Genomic DNA, 20244 nt, shown 5'->3' with positions numbered 1-20244 from the left:
TCTCTGCTACTGCACAGTAAGTGGTACCGGAGCGTAAAGTCTAGGTCCAGAAGGCCCCTTAACAGCTTCTACCCCGAAGCCATAATACAGTCTATAACCCCCCCCCCCCCCCCCCCCCCCCCGTTGTTTTTACACTGCTGCTACTCGCTGTTTATTATCCATGCATGGTCACTTTACCCTTTACTACATGTACAAATTACCTCGACTAACCTGTACCCCCGCACATTGACTCGGTACCCGTACCCCCTGTATATAGCCTCGTTATTGCTATTTGATTTTAATATATATATTTACTTTAGTTTATTTATGCCTAGTTAATTAAAGGTTAATAAAATACATTTGGTAAATATTTTCTTAACTGTGCATTGTTGGGCTTGTAAGTAAGCATTTCACGGTCAGGTTATATTCGGCGCATGTGACAAATAAAATGGGATGTCATTTGATTGGCAGCAGTAGCTTCAGACAGCACACCAGAGCTACAACGGGCTGGACTCCAGTCTGTGCTGCTGCTGCTGTCACGACTTCAACCGAGGCAGGCTCTCCTTCCCGTTCGGGTGGCGTTCGGCGGTCGTCGTCACCGGCCTATTAGCTGCCACTGATCCTTTTCTCCCCCTCCCTATGTGTTTATTTGTATCACCTGGTTTGGGGTAATTGGTAATTAGTGTGGCTTTATTAGCCAGCCAGATTGTATGCTTCTTTGTGCGGGATTGTTCGTCTGTTGCTGTGGATTTCGGGAGTGGGTTTTGTATTGTGTACTGGGTTTGTCTCCCGTGTTAGAGGACAGGTGTTTATGACACCCAGTAAGTCCGTGTTGGACATTTTGGTTTGCCGGTTAGGCATTAAATATCACCGCATTGAAGCTCTGCTGTTCCTGCGTCTGATTTCACACCCCACCGACACCCAGGTCGTTACAGCTGCTGCTTACCGCCGCAAGACAATCTACAAACGCACCCTTCTGCTGTGTCTAGCAGTCTCACACGTGGGTTATACGAAACACCTAGTATGTCTGTCTGTGTGTGGGAGGGTGCAAAGGACATGCATTTTTAATGAGCTCGATGTTTCCCTTTGTTATGTGCATGCAACAAGGCAAAGCCCCCGTAAGATGCTTATGTGAAATTACAAAAGCAGAGATATACTCCGCTCGGCTGGATGCACACACTAATGATTAAACTTGAATGGAAAGATGGAAACACGCACACTCTTTCTCTAGCTCTGCCCTGCCTGTGCTGCTCCCCTGCTGTCATGGTGACGTGAGAGCAAGAGAGAGAGGGAGGGGGAAAAGAGAGAGCAGGAGAGGGAGGTAGGGAGGGGCCCGTGAGCGAGAGAAGGAAGCGGACGGTGCATAGTGGGAGAGCCAGAGACAACAGCAGTGCTGCATCGGTGGAACAAGAAAGAGAGGGAGGGAGGTGGAAGAGGGATAAAGCACGAGAGAGAGAGAGAGAGAGAGAGAGAGATCCAGAGGAAGAGAGGGGGGCTTCCAGACTGGATGGGCCCAGCGGTGCCTTGATGGAGCATGGGCCAGGTTCTAGGATTCTCCCGCTGCAGTGAGTGTGTCGGCGTCTGTCTGTCTGTCTGTCTTTCGCATCCCAATCTAGCTGTATAGCATCTGTACTAGCCATATGCATGGCCGTCGCTCTCCCCTCTCACCCTCTTTCTCTCCCTCCCTCTCTTTCTCTCGCTCCCTCCCTTGATAAACACATGGTTGAACGGATGGATGGATGGATGCAGTGCAGTGGCAGACGCACCTCTTTCTTTTCTTTTGTAGAGACCATTGCAGTTGTGTATGTGTGTTCTCAGGATGTGTAGGCTATGTGTGTGTGTTCTCACTGGCTGAGCACTGGTTATGTGTGTGTGTGTTTGTGTCTGGTATTATGTGTGTTTGTGTGTGTGTTTGAGATAGATGAGGATGAAGAAAGCTGTGTGTTGTTTTGCTGTCGCTGTGTTTGTTGCTGTGTTCTCTCACTTCCCTTCTGACACCGCAACCCTCCTGGTAGTCTCCATCCACATCGGCAGTCTTAGTTTAGTGTGCTTGTGTGTGTGTGTGTGTGTGTGTGTGTGTGTGTGTGTGTGTGTGTGTGTGTGTGTGTGTGTGTGTGTGTGTGTGTGTGTGTGTGTGTGTGTGTGTGTGTGTGTGTGTGTGTGTGTGTGTGTGTGTGTGTGTGTGTGCGGGGGTCTTCATTTTAGCCAGGGCTGCCTGATCTATTGGGTGATCTGAGGCAGGAGGCTTGCTAATGTAGTGAAGGCCTCTCCTCTGCCTGCTCTGATCTGTGCTGTAGGAGGGGGAAAATACTGTAGTTAGCTGTTAGCATTATATATGCAAAAACTAATGACATTTCTTTTAAATACTGGGTCTTAGAAAAAGGCTACTCAAATGCCTGGATTCGAGCCATGGATTTTCCTAAAAAATACAAATGCAAACCTTTCATTTGCTCTCTCAATCTCATCTCAATGTATTGAGACACTACAGAAATACGTTTACATTGTTGAAAGCAGGTAATCTGAGAATAGGCTACGTGTGGTATAATGCTTTTCTGCGCAATGTACTGCTTTTGAATGTGATACATCGCTTTAGTAGGTGATATTGAGAGGAACACTGTTCTCTTGATAGTGTCTTCTCTCTAGGCTTATATGCAAATAGGCCTTGGCTAAAAGTTTCAGACATGGAAACAGAACGGAAGAGAGGAGTTGTAGACATAGACGGTATAGAACAGTCTCCAGTTTCACATAGAATGGCCAAGCGGCCATCCTTAATCAGTTGTTAATGAGTAGTTATTTTAGATACAAATTGTCTGTTTGATACTGTACGTGTAACGGCAGCCTTCCCTCTCTTCACTAGAAGAGGAGGTGAAACGGGGATCGGACCAACACGCAGCGTAGCCAGTGCTCAACATGTTTAATTAAACAAAAAACAGTGAACACTTACAACAAACAAAATAACAAAATGTGGCAAACCGAAACAGTCCTATCTGGTGCAGAACACAAACACAGAGACAGGAAACAACCACCCACAATCCCCAACACAAAACAAGCCACCTATATATGATTCTCAATCAGGGACAACGATTGACAGCTGCCTCTGATTGAGAACCATATTAGGCTGGACACAGAAACAGACGAACTAGACACACAACATAGAATTCCCACCCAGCTCACGTCCTGACCAACACTAAACAAGCAAAACACATAAGAACTCTGGTCAGGACGTTACAGTACGTTTCATGACTGTGGTTATGATAGTTCCCCAGCCAATGGTAATAAACATGTCTCTGATGAATCTTGTTCTTTTTCTTCCAGAGGAATATGGTTCTGTCTCCTCCACACCTGATTCAACATCTCCCTGCACTGAAGGTAACATCGCACAAGGCATACATACCGTACACATTTAGAAATGGACTGTGTGAATGATGGAACTTCATGTGTGAGAATCATAATATGGGGGGGGGGGGGGGGGGGGGGGGGGGGGGGGGGGGGGGGGGGGGGGGGGGGGGGGGGGATGCATACTATGACATGTCCACAAAGTCTACAGGTGTAACCTGAGATTGATTGTGTCGATTTGTTCGTTTGAATCTGGAAACATTACTCCCAATCAAAGGTGTTTTGCATCTTTTGGATGTTGCCCTTTCATTCAGACAAAGCATGTTGCGCTTCACCGGGCTGTCCCAACTCAGCGCTCAAAAACATCAGAGGACATGTAGATGAGTAAGCAACGTCAAACGGCTCCTCCGTAGACATTATAGTCACAGAACATGTGATATGGTTTTGGAATAATATTGTGCGCTTGTATAGCTTTACCTCCTAGGACAAAAGTTTTCAATGTAATGGTTGAAGTTTATAGCTAAGTTTGTAGCTTTTTTGTAATAAAAGTGTATACAATTTCAATGTTTAACATTGATACAGGACAGAATAACAAATATAAAAATACTTAAAGCAATATAGGTTTTGCTTTAAGGCTTTTCCTGTGCCTGTTCTCTCCAGGTGGGAATGAGGAGTCTGAGCTGTACGACCTGCAGACGGCCAGGGAGTGGTCTGACGAAGAAGATGGGGGTCCGGAGGATGATGATGGTGGAGCTTCATCCCCCTCCATTTGGGGGACCCCGAGACAGAACTCCTTCGAGGCCACCTTCTCCTACATCGCCATCGCCGAGGCAGAGGCAGGCGGATCCTCACGACATCATCGTGACTCATCGTCAGGGAGCCGGCGGAGGAGCGGGGCCAGGGGAGGCCGCACCTCCCTGAGCCGCACGGATACCGTGGAAATGCTCCTCCCCCTGGACTCCCCCGACGTGGAGTGGGACCCCCACGCCTTCCTCGCCCGAGAGGAGGAGGAGGAGGAGGAGGAGGAGGAGGAGGAGGAGAGGGAACAGGAGGAAAGGGAAATGGAGGTCCACAGACAGACTGAGACGGTCTATGCATCTCTCCTAGATACTGAGATTGAACCTCAGGAGAGGGACACAGAGACCCAGAGAGGGGAGACAGAGCCCCTGGAGCCCCGGCACTACAGTCCCTCAGACAGCCACCAGGGTGAGCCCACTATGGGGCAGTGGGGATGGGGTGGGGATATCTAGATGGAGGGTAGATGGGATCAGGTTAGATATATATACCTGCATGGCGCTACATGGAGCTACAGATAAAAGCAGAAGCTACTGCATCTTTTCAGGCTTTCTAGCCATTGTAACATGGCTTACACACAACACAACCGAGTTGAGCTAATACTGTGTGTGTGTGTGTGTGTGTGTGTGTGTGTGTGTGTGTGTGTGTGTGTGTGTGTGTGTGTGTGTGTGTGTGTGTGTGTGTGTGTGTGTGTGTGTGTGTGTGTGTGTGTGTGTGTGTGTGTGTGTGTGTGTGTGTGTGTGTGTGTGTGTGTGACACACCATGACCACAGACGAAGTCAGATACCACTGTGCTTTAGACTCCCTGGACAGCATGCTCTCTCCTGTTCTGTAGGGTCAGAATGAGCGCGTTTGGTTATACGATTTCTAAATCACTCTTCATTGTAAAGTAGGTGAGGCTAAATAATGACATCGTTAGATAAATTACACTTCTAGTTAATCTAATGCAACTTGGTTGCAGACTAACTTGATGCTGGGTGATGACATCATCACAATGACCTTGTGTTCTGTTTCTCAGCGGCATCCCCGCCCCCTGAGCCTGAGTCCCTCGTAACCATGGAAACCACCGTCACACTGCTCACAGCTGTGCGACCAAGAGGCGGCCTCACCGATGACGTGCCATCCGCTTCCTCCACCTCCATTGGTCGAAACACTCAGGAAGAGCTGGTCAGCGAACAGTGGTTTTCAGCGTTCAACCTATCAGGCCCCGCGATATGCATCCACGTAGCAGGTAACGTTTGTAGCACATCTTGTCTATTTTTATGTGATTTTCCTATCTTGGATCAACCTTTTACATTTTGAACATCTACCATCCCCTGCCTTTGCCCAAATCAATCTATTTGACTTCTACTACATTATCTTACGTTACATAGCAAGTCTGCACTGATAGTTCATGGCAACGCGGTTGTGTTAGAATGACGCCATCTGTCGGAAGACAATGACCCCTACCCTGATACCTCACTCCCAACCCCTTCCTCGATACGTTGCTGAGAGCACAAAGCCTTCCTCAATTAATCCTTTTCAAACCATACTGAAAAAAATAAAAACCTCTCACTGCTTGAGTAACACGGACCCTGGAATGTATTCCACTGTGAGCCCTGAGTGTTCCATTGTGTCTCCATGGCAACATTCCCTTGGGATTCCGAGGGCTAATGGGCTAATTGCGAGAAAAGAAATCTGTCTGTTTTCCTGGTCTGTCTGTACGTATGTCTGCTCGGACATACACGCTGACACCCCAATCTTTCCACATCCCTTGGATCACTGTACACATGATAAAGAGAATGTTAGGACAGGGCAGTGAAGGAGAGAGAGAGGAAATGTCTTTATTCTGTTGGAACTTTCATGGGTAATGTTACCTGGTAATTTTTTATTGTTTATTTCAATTTTGTTGTAAACAAAGAAACATGNCCTCTGGCATATCTTCCAATCTTATTATAGTGGGTGGACTGGGGGGTGGCTGGCCCAGGGGCTGGGTGGACTGGGGGCTGGGTGCACTGTACTGTCCACTCCCCCTCACACTGACCCTGGGTGATTAATGGCTGGTCAAGCTGTTGACAGGCTTTAAGGGTTTCTAGATATCATGTAAAGCAAACCATCTGGTTTCTGTATCAGAATGCGGCTGAATGCGTCAGAACATGTTTAACTCCCCATGTTAATTGTGAGGTTGGACTAGCCGGTTACAGGTTAACCTCACTAGGGTAGGGGGCAGCATTCAGAATTTTGGATGAAAAGCGTGCCCAAAGTAAACTGCCTGCTACTCAGGTCCAGAAGCTAGGATATGCATATAATTGGTAGATTTGGATAGAAAACACTCCAAAGTTTTCAAAACTGTTAAGTACAACAGAACTGTGAGTATAACAGAACTGATATGGCAGGCGAAAACCTGAGGAAAATCCATCCAGGTAGTGCTATTATTTTGAAATGCCTGTTTTTCCATTGAAAGCCTATCCACCATACAAAGAGATAATGACCTAGTTCACGATCCCTATGGCTTCCACTACATGTGGCCAGTGTTTCAGGCTTTTACTCTGAAAAATGAGGGAGTAACACCACTTTCAGTGAGAGGACAGTGGAAATTTCCAGACGTGAGTCCTGCGCATGACCAGGAGCGTGCCTTTCTTGTTTTTCCTTTTCTATTGACGAAGCTATTGTCCGGTTGACATTTGATTAATTATTTATGACAAAAACAACCTGAGGATTGATTATAAACATCGTTTGACATGTTTCTAAGAACTTTTATGGTACTTTTTAGATTTTCCGTCTGTCTGTTGTGACCGCGCTTTGTTCCAATGGATTACTGAACAAAACGCACCAACAAAACGGAGGTTTTTGAATATAAAGAGGGACTTTTATCGAACAAAACGAACATTTATTGTGTAACATGGAGTCTTGGGAGTGCAACCATATGAGATCATCAAAGTTAAGTGATACATTTTATAGCTATTTCTGACTTTTGTTACTCCTCTTCTTGGCTGCTAACTGTTTGTAATGATTTGTCTGTTGGGCGCTGTTCTCAGATAATGGTTTGCTTTCGCCGTAAAGCCTTTTTGAAATCTGACACAGCGGTTGGATTAACAAGAAATGTATCTTTAATCTGGTGTATAACATTTGTATCTTTTATGTATGTTTATTATGAGAATGTTTGTTTTGTTGAGTTTCACGCTCTGCAATTTCATCGGATGTTGTTTGAGACAGTGGATTGCTGAACAAAACGCGCTAACAAAAGGGAGATTTTTGGATATAAAGAGGGACTTTATCGAACAAAACAAACATTTATTGGGTAACTGGGAGTCTTGCGAGTGTAACCATATGAAGATCATCAAAGGTAAGTGATTAATTTTATCGCTATTCGCTATTTATCACTTGTATGCTTCATGAATTTTTATAATGAGTATTTCTGTTTTTGAATTTGGCGCTCTGCAATTTCACTGGATGCTGGCCAAGTGCGACGGTAGCGTCCCACACCCCCTAGAGATTAGACTACCGCTATGCGCATCTGAAATATATGAGGCTATTTGAGCTATCGTCTGCACTCTTACAAAAAAAGGTGCTATCTAGAACCTGACTCTTCGGCTGTCCCCATAGGAGAACCCTTTGAACAAATCTTTTTTGTTCCAGGTAGAACCCTTTCCACAGAGGGTTCTACTTGGAACCAAAAAGGGTTGTCCTATGAGGACAGTCGAAGAACCCTTTCTAAGAGTGTGTACTTACCGGTAACACGGTACCCTATGGATGTCACAATAATGTGCATTTACTTCTATACCTGCTCCTTTGTTAGCTGTTGTCTGTTCTGTCTCTGCTTACATAGGTGTTTTGTGTAAATCTCTGTCTGTGTCCATGTCCGTTTCCGTATGAGTGTTTTTCTCTGAATGGGTTTGTGTGTCTGTCATCTTTGTCTGTGGTTATGTCTCTGGGTCTCTAGTGGTTTTGTATGTTCTCTATGTTATCCAGCTATGGCTGTCTATGTGTATACCAACATGTTTCTCTGTCTCAAGGTTTGTCTCTGTACGTACATGTACTAATGTGTGAATAAGTGAATGTATTGGGTATCTATCTGTCTATCCACATTGGAGTCTCCATGAGTCTTGAGGGGGCGGGCCCTATTGGGCAGATTATTTTGGTCTGAAAGGTCTCTGTACTGCTGACGGGGCAGGGGAGGCCAAAAACAGCTCAGAGTGGCAGAGAGAGAGCAGGGGGACTGCGAGAGAGTCAAAGAGAGAGAAGGGGGATCGCCTGAGCAGCAACCAAAATGGCCAACATTAATGGTAAGACCTTGGGCTCTGAGAGACAAGATAGAGACAATATGAGACGGTGGCAGTCGACACACTGAGATCTATCAGGGAATTGACTAGGCGGGGAGGCAAGGGACCTATTGAATGGACAAAGCAGTGTCTCGTTTCAGACACCGGCAAGATCAGGGTGCAGTTAGAGTTACAGTACCTATCTTCCTCAGCCACAGGGGCGCTTCCACATATAGGGACTGACTGTCTGTCCACTGCAGAGCCATGCATTTAGTGACCGTGTGTTTGGAGAGGAGTCTGAACGTCAGGAGACCAGCTACAGCCAGGGCTGTCTTTGGAGGATTTTGACCACTCACTGACCAAGAGTGTTTGAGACCGTACCAACTGTGCAAAGTTGTGTGTGCCTGCCTGCTTAGTGATGGGACTAGTATCGCAATGTTTTTTTCCATGGCAAAAATGAAACTTTTTGGCCCTTTAAAAATCTGCTCATCCCGTCCCTAGAGGTGACCATCCAGAGTTGTGTTATAGCTTGTTATAGCATGTAGGTGCCATCTGTGTGGTTGTTTTTGTATGTAAGAGGCTAGTAGCGTGATCAGCTGATCTGTGCCTCCATCTGACAGGGTTACCTCTTTGGGCAGCAAGGTTGGCAGCAGGGTTGGAAGAGCCAAGGTGTTTCACAGGGTTACTCTGGGACTTCCCGCATGCATCGTAGTGTTTAAAATGGCTGGGTGGTGGTTTTAGTTGTGGTGGTAAGTAATGCCAGGTCCGGCTGTGAATTGGTTTACTGGTAATGTATCATGTTGAAGTAACGATTGAGTCATTCACGGTCAGGCAGTCAGTGCTCAGCTCTGTGGAGTGCACAGATAGAGAGGTTTCACTGAGATTATGGCAAATGCAGCTTTCAATTTGATCTGTGGTCACATGTGTGTGTGTGTGTGTGTGTGTGTGTGTGTGTGTGTGTGTGTGTGTGTGTGTGTGTGTGTGTGTGTGTGTGTTTGTGTGTGTGTTCCTGAACTTCTTGTTTACCTTTAATATCAGTGGAACACTCTTGTCGTGTGTGTGTGTAGTGTGAGAGAGAGGGGGGGGCATTAAACCATGACTATTTGTGTGTGAGATAATTAAAGCCTTTTCAATCGGTGTGTGTGTGTGTCTGTGTGTGTGTGTGTGTGTCTGTGTGTGTGTGTGTGTCTGTGTGTGTGTGTGTGTGCGTGCGTGTGTATTCCCCCTTCCCCCTTACCCGCTTCAAGTTGTCTATACTCTTCTCAGAGAGTTCATTATATCACTATATTAATATCAACCAATACATTCATGACTTAGTATAAAGTCTACCTATTGAACTGTCACATGAGAGGTTTGTTTTGCCCCGGCGTTAGTGTAACTTGCTGTGATATGTCTTCCTTTTCTTCGTGCATTGAATGGTCTTACCATGTGCTGGTCAATGTCGCAAAGTGCCAACACATCAAAGAGGGCTGTATGCTACAGTTCCACCTGTTGGGACAATGGACAGGTGTGTGTGTGCTGGAGGCTTTGTGGGTATTAACAGTCTGTGGTAATGTTTATAAATAGTCCTCCTGCTGGTCAGATATATCAGTGCACTCTATTCTAATTCCCAGGGCCAGGCTCACTCATACACTGATAGCCATGGAGTAATGACCACATGCCTTTGTCACTACAGTTTACCACGTCCGAGGGTTAGCGAGCTGCTGGTGTTCAGCTTCATTACACTGTGCTATCAGTGTTTTGGCTGTAATGTTTCTTTTGTTTGGAGCTACTTTTACATATTCCATGGAGGGATTAAGACAGGGGAGCCTCCATTTTGGCACTGAGAGGGCCCAGTCGCAGCGGCTCCAGTTGCTGGGTGACTGATCGAGGGAGACGGACAGGGTGCAGAGAAGGGGTGGTAGCGGGCTTGAAGACTGTCAACAGGTGCTCTCCGAGGCAACATTTCAATTCAGGGTTCCTGCTCCCTCCCTCCTCTTTTCTCTTCTCTCTCCCTTCCTCTGTACCAGGGGTGGGCAATACCAGTCCACCGAGGGCCTGATTGGTGTCACAGTTTTGCCCCAGCTAACACACCTGACTCCAATAATCACCTAATCATGATCTTCAGTTTAGAATGCAGTTTGATTAATCAGCTGTGTTTGATCAGGATGGGTAAAAAGTGTGACACCAATCAGGCCCTTGAGGACTGGAGTTGCCCACCCCTGCTCTATACAGAGTGCAGGCTATATTAAGCCCAGGTTAGGCTTGACGTCTCCCCCTGCTCCTGTGTGTGTTTTCTCTCTGCCTGGTGATCACTGTCCCTCTGCTCCGCCTCTGCACAGCTGAAAGGCCTTCTGGCCCACTGAACACTGGAGAGTCGGAGCCAACCAGGGACTGACTGGCTGGTGATGCTGTGGGGGTTTTGTAGAAAGCAAATAGGCAGGAACAGTGAGGAGGAGAGCCTTGCAGCTGTGACTGACCTTGCTGCCTTTAGCTACCAACTAAAATAGAGGAAGTGTCAAATGCATGGGCTTGTCCCCTCCCCCACCCTGCTTCAATGAAGACTCCTTGAATCCATGTTAGCTTCCCCTCTGTTCCTCATTGGTTTATACGTGACGAGAACATGTAGACTATGAAACGCTCTTATTTCTCCACCTTTTCTCCCTCTCTTGTCAATTCCCCTCCCCATCCCTCTGTTACCATCTATTCTTCTCTGCCTCCTCTGCTCTCCCCTCCTCTCCTCCTCCTCCTCAGTGATGGATCTGATCTACTGGAAGGACACAGAGCGTACAGGCATGGTATTCACAGGGCTGGTGGTTGGCCTGCTGTCCTTGTTCCAGCTCAGCATCATCACAGTCGTCTCCACCATCTCCCTGGGCGTCATGTGCTTCACCGTCTCAGTCAGCATCTACTATAAAATCCTGCAAGTGCTCAACATGGGAGACGGAGTGCACCCTTTCAAGTGAGTGACTCGCCAATCCTCTCCTCTTTTCTCTCATCCCCCACTCCCTTCCACTCTTGTTTGTTTCCTCTCTTCTCCAGTAATGCAGTGGGAGTGGAATTCAGGAATAGTTTCTTAATTGGCTGGATTCCCTCACCTCCCAAAATAAATCCTGCCTGGGCTCACAGTCCAGTGGGCTTACCTTTAAAAAAACGACAGTGTGTTTTATGATTTGTTTAGGCTAACCACTGCTGTTTGACGAAAAGAGTTGATAGAATTCATTCGTCAGGATCTGAAAGGAACGTTTTCTTTGAATATCTGCGCTGATGGAAATCGAGGCATGAGACGACAAACTGTGCGTGCATCAGGGTGTGTTTGTGGCGACTATCGCTCGTTCTCTAATCAACACCCTCTTTCCTGCTTCCTTGACCCTGGACTCTATCTCCCTCTCGTTCTCCATCACTCCCCCTCTAATCACTGTCTTTACTGCGCCCTCCTTTTCTACCCCCCTCTCTTTCTCTCCTCAGGGCGTATCTGGATCTGGAAATAAGTTTCAGTGGGGAGCTGGCGGACCAATACACGCAGAAGGCCATCGTTACAGTCATCTCTGCTGCTAACTCACTCAAGAATCTCTTCCTGGTTGGAAACCTCTTTGACTCTCTCAAGGTGAGACTGCCTGGGTGTTGGATCTCATCGATCTTCATCTAGAATTGGCCAGAATATGACCGTGTAACTTTTTATGTGCTCCCCTTCGACGGCTCCTCTCGATCTCGTTCGTTCACTTAAGGTTCAAGTAACTTTCTACACAAGGAAGTCCTTCAGAATGGCATAGATCTTTAGTCCCTAAAAATACGCCCTCTCTCTCTCTCTGTCTGTCTGGCTCTCTCTCTCACTCCCTCTCTTTGTCTGTCTTTTAATCTCCTTCCCTTCTCCTTGTCTTTTGAACCCTGTCCACTACCGTGTTTACAGGAGGCCATCTTGTCATTGCGGATTTACTTCAACATTACAACATCTAGCTGTCTGGGCTCTGCTCTCTTTCATTAGAGCAGGCATCCCTCCCTCCGCTTTCTCTATCCATCCTTTTCTCTTTCTCTGTTCTGTTCTGTACTGGCATCAGCCTGCCTCCCCGTTCACTGGAGATCAAATCAAAATCAAATCAAATTATATTTGTCACACACACATGGTTAGCAGATGTTAATGCGAGTGTAGCGAAATGCTGGTGCTTCTAGTTCCGACAATGCAGTAATAACCAACGAGTAATCTAACCTAACAATTTCACAACAGCTACCTTATACACACAAGTGTAAAGGGATGAAGAATATGTACATAAAGATATATGAATGAGTGATGGTACAGAACGGCATAGGCAAGATGCAATAGATGGTATCGAGTACAGTATATACAGATGAGATGAGTAATGTAGGGTATGTAAACATTATATTAAGTGGCATTGTTTAAAGTGGCTAGTGATACATGTATTACATAGAGATGGCAAGATGCAGTAGGTGGTATAGAGTACAGTATATACATATGAGATGAGTAATGTAGGGTATGTAAACATTATATTAAGTGGCATTGTTTAAAGTGGCTAGTGATACATTTTTTACATGTATGGCAGCAGCCACTCAATGTTAGTGGTGGCTGTTTAACAGTCTGATGGCCTTGAGATAGAAGCTGTTTTTCAGTCTCTCGGTCCCTGCTTTGATGTAGCTTTACTGACCTCGCCTTCTGGATGATTGCGGGGTGAACAGGCAGTGGCTCGGGTGGTTGTGGTCCTTGATGATCTTTATGGCCTTCCTGTGACATCGGGTGGTGTAGGTGTCCTGGAGGGCAGATAGTTTGCCCCCGGTGATGCGTTGTGCAGACCTCACTACCCTCTGGAGAGCCTTACGGTTGTGGGCGGAGCAGTTGCCGTACCAGGCGGTGATACAGCCCGACAGGATGCTCTCGATTGTGCATCTGTAAAAGTTTGTGAGTGCTTTTGGTGACAAGCCGAATTTCTTCAGCCTCCTGAGGTTGAAGAGGCGCTGCTGCGCCTTCTTCACAACGCTGTCTGTGTGGGTGGACCAATTCAGTTTGTCCGTGATGTGTACGCCGAGGAACTTAAAACTTACTACCCTCTCCACTACTGTCCCGTCGATGTGGATAGGGGGATGCTCCCTCTGCTGTTTCCTGAAGTCCACGATGATCTCCTTTGTTTTATTGACGTTGAGTGTGAGGTTATTTTCCTGACACCACACTCCGAGGGCCCTCACCTCCTCCCTGTAAGCCGTCTCGTCGTTGTTGGTAATCAAGCCTACCACTGTAGTGTGTTGTCATGCCCACCATCGCCAAATGACGACTGTTTTTCCTAACACCACTATCAAAAACAGCTGCTGTCATACCCACAACTCACTGTGGTTCATATGACTGTGATAATCAGGAGTGTGACGCAAGCAAACTAGCAGCAAGCACAATTGTGAGTTTGTAGAACTTCGGGTTTGTATTCAATTTGCATTGCGAACGATACACAAAAAACGTGTCGTATTGTAAGGGTAACAATAAGAAAGCAGTGCGACTGTATCTTCCCTTTACAAGCGTCCGTGAGTCCTCTCTAAGCATTGCAGTGGTGTCACTTTTTATGGAGGCTAAAACAACATAGTACTCATGCAAAGGTTACTTTTAACAGTTTGCCGAGGCTATACAACGGCTCTTGTCCTTTCCTTCTCCCCATCCTATGTATGTGTTTCATACAGAACATGAAAAAGGTGCTATCTAGAACCTTAAAGGGTTCTTTGGCTGTCCCCGTAGGATAACCCTTTGAAGAAACCTTTTTCGGTTGCAGGTAGAACCCTTCTGTCTTTCATGTAGAACCTTTTCTACAGAGGGTCCTGACATATCGTTGAAGCATGTTCCCTTGTCATAGTAAGGCAATATATACAGCACATGTTGTATGCTTGCAAACCTTGGCTAGTAACAACATCTAAAGCTTAATTCCTAGCGTTTCTGCTAGAAACCTTCCTTTTAAACTTCATTAATTTTGTCTCCAGTTTACCAGGAAAGTAGAACTAAAACATTGGCTCATTGAATCGACAACAGTCATATTGGTTGCACCATAATGCTTCAGGGTTAAATGTAAATTTACAGCAGGAGTACTTAGTGTGACTTATCTCGGTTAGTGAGAGCCAGTGTGACTGTGCCACGTAGCCTTGAGCCCCAGAAGCCCCAGAGTCCCGCGGTCTCAACCCTGACCTGGCCGGTATGTGACATGGGACACAGGTGGCTGTTCACCCAGTTACAGGGTACGAGAGGAGTTTCGTCTTCTCTGAGAGGGGGGTGTCCCATTTCAGGATGGGGGTATGGGCCCTAAGTGACAACCCACTGAGCTATATTACACCAACTCCAGAAGGGTTATGGTGGAGGATCTGGGAAATATGTACTCATTCGTTTGTCAGGGACCATGTGCAATTTTAACAGATAATGCATGCATTCATTTACATATGACATTTGAGTCATTTAGCAGACGCGCTTATCCAGAGTGACTTACAGTTAGTGCTTTCATCTTAAGATAGCTAGGTGGGACAACCACCCATACGTAAAATGTATGCATGCATGACTAAGTTGCAATGGCTAAAATCGTCTGCTAAATATATTTTTATTTAGTACATTCAATTGTGTATGTGGAGCTCACTGTGTGTTTCCTTCTGTTCTTCTCAGCTCCTGGCTCTGATGTACCTGGTGACTTTCCTGGGAGACCTGTGTAACGGCCTTACAGTGCTCATCATTGGTGAGGATCACAGACACCGTTAGAATCAGCATTTGAATAACTTTATTGTCTTGCCATTCAATAATTATGATGGCCATTTGTCCCGTGGAGACGAATACCGTCGGTTGACGAATGTTGACATTGTCGCAGATTGTACTTCTAGTATTTCAGTTGAAGACAGCGCTTACTGTATATTGTTTAATTTTAACCAAAGGGTGTGCCATGTTGTTAGTCTGAAGAAGCTATATACTCAATCAGAAAGCTCAACACATGCTCACTCCTCCCTTTCTGTCTTCTTCTCCAGCTGTGATCACTCTCTTCTCTCTACCGCTGTTCTACAGACAGCACCAGGTAAAATCGGTCACGCTGCTGACAACTGCTCTCCTGATTAATTCAGCAAAATAAGGTACTTCTGTCAGTTGTTCAAATGAAGTGTGTTTCTCACCAATGCCTCTTTTGATGTTCCAGGCAAAAGTGGACAGCTTCTTTGCAGGAATTCAGGCAAAGGTTGACAACGTCAAGGACATGTGAGTATGGCGCCATCTTATGGCACAACAGTGGAATGAAACATTCCTCTTTCCTTCCTGTAGTTTTCCATTGCAGCTCTGCAGACCCTGAGCTGAATTCTGAATCACTGTGACGTTTAATCAATTTGTAATGGCTGGCAGTATTTGTAGAAATGGTATGGAAAAAGCATATCCCCTTTGTCAATGACCAATGTAAATGAGATCATGTGATATTGACCCCTCTCTTTAATACAGTCTCCACAGAATTGCCCAAGGTGGTGGCCCCGCCCCTGACCCAACCCCTGGCGGTGCGAAGCCCAAAACACAATGAAGAGTCATGGCGGACAGAACAGGAGGATGAGGAGCAGAGAAGAGGAGGAGTTACAGGCTGTCACTCAGATGTCTTACTCAGCAGTCTGCTCAGAGCTCCAGAAGGCGGAGCTTCTGAGATTGGGCAGGTTGTGTGGGGAGTCGAAGCATGGGGGTTGGGACATGATGATACTGTATGGTGGGATAGGGTAGGTTGCTACTGGGTGAGGATGAGGAAACGGGAGTGATATCTGGACGGGAGTTGTTGCTGTTTTGAAGGAAGATTTAAGACACAACTTATGATTGGTTGGTACAGCGTTAAACGACCTACATGGGTGATTGTGGCTTGAATGGTACCGGCAGCTGCAGTCCAGTAAAATAATACGACTGATTGGAACCTCCGATTCTATGAGACCTGTGGGTTCCTTATTGACAGCTGTATATCTGAACAGAGGGAAGTTAAACAACTTCAGTATAGAGTCCAGCAGGACTGGAGTTCACCAGGAGCTAGGACAGGGTCAGAAATTGGAGTTCACCAAACCGGAGTTCATCATTATTCATAGCAGCCTAACACTTGGAATCAGGATGTGTGTGAGGGAATGGTGGCACTGTTGTGCTCACGACGTGTGTGTGTGTGTGTGTGTGTGTGTGTGTGTGTGTGTGTGTGTGTGTGTGTGTGTGTGTGTGTGTGTGTGTGTGTGTGTGTGTGTGTGTGTGTGTGTGTGTGTGTGTGTGTACACAGTATGTGTGAGTTGACATGCAGCTTGCTGATCTGAACCTGTTACCTGAGAACTATTAAAACCACAACTGTTCTTTTCATTTCAAATGTTCTGTTCCTTTTTGCCCACATGGTCATCCACACAACGTTTTGTGTTCATCAACGTTGAACGTCTTCCGTTCTCGTTTCAACAGTCTGTACAACCAGTGAGGTTTCTAAAATGGCCTTCAACTGTAGGATGCAACATCGCAGTCAGAACCAGGCCTCGAAATGCATTTTCTGAATTGACATTCAAGGAGACACTGATCAAAAATGTACACAGTATGACTTTTAAAGATCCAAATATCCGTGAGAATGGAATAGGGGAAAATGCAGTTAATTAGGATTTCATCTGAGATTGAGGTAAAAGGAATCTGTGTAATACAGTACTGAGTATTGAAGGTTAAACCAGACTTCTGATGTTGGAGTATTGAAACAATTATATGAATCTCCTTCATTGCCAGCCAGAATATGGTTTGATATGACAGGCCAATTGTTATGGATACAGAGGCACGCACATGTCCTTCTGGTAATGCATCAGAGGTATTCATGCAAAGGAGTTGAAAAAATAAAAGGCTAGATGGACAATTTGAATATCAATGGAGGGGGTACTGTTACCCAAACGTTAAACCCCAATCACCCACACAGAGGGTACCTCTAGCCTAATGCACGCAAACGTAGGACGGTATGGTTGAGTCTGCCAACTGACTTTGGAATGCGACGACAAACGAGGAGCTTTGTTCCAGTGTGCCGATTTGTTATATTTTTTATTACCTGACAAATCAAGATTTCACAGGTGTTTGTATCTTTCAAATTTCAGAAGGGGAGGGAACATTTGGCCCATGTTTGGGCTGAGAGTTTCGGTTTAGGGGGGTGGAGACTAGTCTTGTTAATATCTTTTTCTCATACATCTCACCCAAGAACCTAAATGAGCATCTGACACAATGACGTGAGATTTTAGTTTTGGGTTTCCGAGATTACGTCTCGCCTGAAAGGGTGTTTTGACAGCGATAACTCAATGCTTGCCTTCCTATCAACAGTCCCATTAGTGCATGACTGAATGACTTTGCCTGGCTACCCAAACGTCCCAACAGACGACTTAAACGGCGGCAGTCTCAGACCGAAGTATGTAGCGAACATAGAGCAGTGGAACAATTCCGTTGGAGTCGTCAGGGAATGAATGACTAGCTCGATAACTGCCTCTAGACGTCTTCTGTAACAAGCAATTCACGTCGGACTGAAACCAAGGCTTTTTTAGAGTCATTTCACAATCATTTATAATCATCATCGTCATCATTACCATTTGAGTACAAAGAAACATTTCAGAATATGCTGCCACAGAAATGCCCACCTCACATCTATTGCCTTCAGGTCCTCACCACAGCCTGGCAGTGTGCTTTAGTAATAGTCCTAGACCTGTTTTTTAAGGGTACATTTTCCCCTGCCTTATTATTATTATTGTATGTTTTGACTGTGTGCCACAACCCTTAATTCTAAGATTTAGAATTAACTTTATCCCAGGACATGGTTAGATGATGTTGCCTGTTCGCCAACACTTGATGTCTCCCTCCCTCCTATAGTATGTTGCACTGATCTCACTACACAGTACTAGGGATGCCGGAAGCCCACGACAGACCTGAACCCTTGGTAGATGGTGAATTGGAAGATGAGTGGTGTGATGGGTTATGGTTCGCAGGAAGACTTTATTACACGATCCCTTAGAAGAGGCAAGGACACGAGAGCAAGTCTTAACAAACCTAAAATTAAATGTCATTACTTGTATTATGCATAGACCAACATGAATAATTTTGTATGATCAAAAAACAAATGGGTATCCAAACGTTGAATCTTGCAATAATATATATATTAAACAAAATCTTGAAAAATAAATCAACATTTTGACGTGAGTCTAGTGTTGATTCCTTTCTGCGTTTCACACCACCTTGTTCGTGTGTGTGTGTGTGTGTGTGTGTGTGTGTGTGTGTGTGTGTGTGTGTGTGTGTGTGTGTGTGTGTGTGTGTGTGTGTGTGTGTGTGTGTGTGTGTGTGTGTGTGTGTGTGTGTGTGTGTGTGTACACAGTATGTGTGAGTTGACATGCAGCTTGCTGATCTGAACCTGTTACCTGAGAACTATTAAAACCACAACTGTTCTTTTCATTTCAAATGTTCTGTTCCTTTTTGCCCACATGGTCATCCACACAACGTTTTGTGTTCATCAACGTTGAACGTCTTCCGTTCTCGTTTCAACAGTCTGTACAACCAGTGAGGTTTCTAAAATGGCCTTCAACTGTAGGATGCAACATCGCAGTCAGAACCAGGCCTCGAAATGCATTTTCTGAATTGACATTCAAGGAGACACTGATCAAAAATGTACACAGTATGACTTTTAAAGATCCAAATATCCGTGAGAATGGAATAGGGGAAAATGCAGTTAATTAGGATTTCATCTGAGATTGAGGTAAAAGGAATCTGTGTAATACAGTACTGAGTATTGAAGGTTAAACCAGACTTCTGATGTTGGAGTATTGAAACAATTATATGAATCTCCTTCATTGCCAGCCAGAATATGGTTTGATATGACAGGCCAATTGTTATGGATACAGAGGCACGCACATGTCCTTCTGGTAATGCATCAGAGGTATTCATGCAAAGGAGTTGAAAAAATAAAAGGCTAGATGGACAATTTGAATATCAATGGAGGGGGTACTGTTACCCAAACGTTAAACCCCAATCACCCACACAGAGGGTACCTCTAGCCTAATGCACGCAAACGTAGGACGGTATGGTTGAGTCTGCCAACTGACTTTGGAATGCGACGACAAACGAGGAGCTTTGTTCCAGTGTGCCGATTTGTTATATTTTTTATTACCTGACAAATCAAGATTTCACAGGTGTTTGTATCTTTCAAATTTCAGAAGGGGAGGGAACATTTGGCCCATGTTTGGGCTGAGAGTTTCGGTTTAGGGGGGTGGAGACTAGTCTTGTTAATATCTTTTTCTCATACATCTCACCCAAGAACCTAAATGAGCATCTGACACAATGACGTGAGATTTTAGTTTTGGGTTTCCGAGATTACGTCTCGCCTGAAAGGGTGTTTTGACAGCGATAACTCAATGCTTGCCTTCCTATCAACAGTCCCATTAGTGCATGACTGAATGACTTTGCCTGGCTACCCAAACGTCCCAACAGACGACTTAAACGGCGGCAGTCTCAGACCGAAGTATGTAGCGAACATAGAGCAGTGGAACAATTCCGTTGGAGTCGTCAGGGAATGAATGACTAGCTCGATAACTGCCTCTAGACGTCTTCTGTAACAAGCAATTCACGTCGGACTGAAACCAAGGCTTTTTTAGAGTCATTTCACAATCATTTATAATCATCATCGTCATCATTACCATTTGAGTACAAAGAAACATTTCAGAATATGCTGCCACAGAAATGCCCACCTCACATCTATTGCCTTCAGGTCCTCACCACAGCCTGGCAGTGTGCTTTAGTAATAGTCCTAGACCTGTTTTTTAAGGGTACATTTTCCCCTGCCTTATTATTATTATTGTATGTTTTGACTGTGTGCCACAACCCTTAATTCTAAGATTTAGAATTAACTTTATCCCAGGACATGGTTAGATGATGTTGCCTGTTCGCCAACACTTGATGT

The 20244-nt window shown here is 45.4% G+C and overlaps 1 protein-coding gene across 2 annotated transcripts; it reads left to right on the top strand.

Moving 5' to 3' along the window:
• Positions 1-1302: 1302 nt before the first annotated feature.
• LOC129832385 (reticulon-2-like) lies at positions 1303-18494 on the top strand. Of its 2 annotated transcripts, XM_055896407.1 has the most exons (10): positions 1303-1544; positions 3295-3348; positions 3976-4521; positions 5128-5340; positions 11084-11291; positions 11798-11936; positions 14967-15036; positions 15320-15366; positions 15484-15542; positions 15777-18494. In XM_055896407.1, exons 1-10 carry the CDS (start codon positions 1514-1516, stop codon positions 15850-15852), a joined length of 1443 nt encoding a protein of 480 aa, XP_055752382.1. In that variant the 5' UTR covers positions 1303-1513; the 3' UTR covers positions 15853-18494. The 2 variants fall into 2 exon arrangements, with proteins under 2 accessions (XP_055752382.1, XP_055752383.1); XM_055896408.1 differs by lacking the exons at positions 1303-1544; positions 3295-3348; positions 3976-4521; positions 5128-5340 and adding an exon at positions 8266-8374.
• Positions 18495-20244: the final 1750 nt, after the last annotated feature.

This window comes from Salvelinus fontinalis, chromosome 33 (genome assembly GCF_029448725.1).
Source record: "Salvelinus fontinalis isolate EN_2023a chromosome 33, ASM2944872v1, whole genome shotgun sequence".
NCBI lineage: Eukaryota > Metazoa > Chordata > Actinopteri > Salmoniformes > Salmonidae > Salvelinus > Salvelinus fontinalis.
The sequence above is the reverse complement of the archived record's forward strand: the minus strand, read 5'-3'. Positions and strand labels throughout refer to the sequence as shown.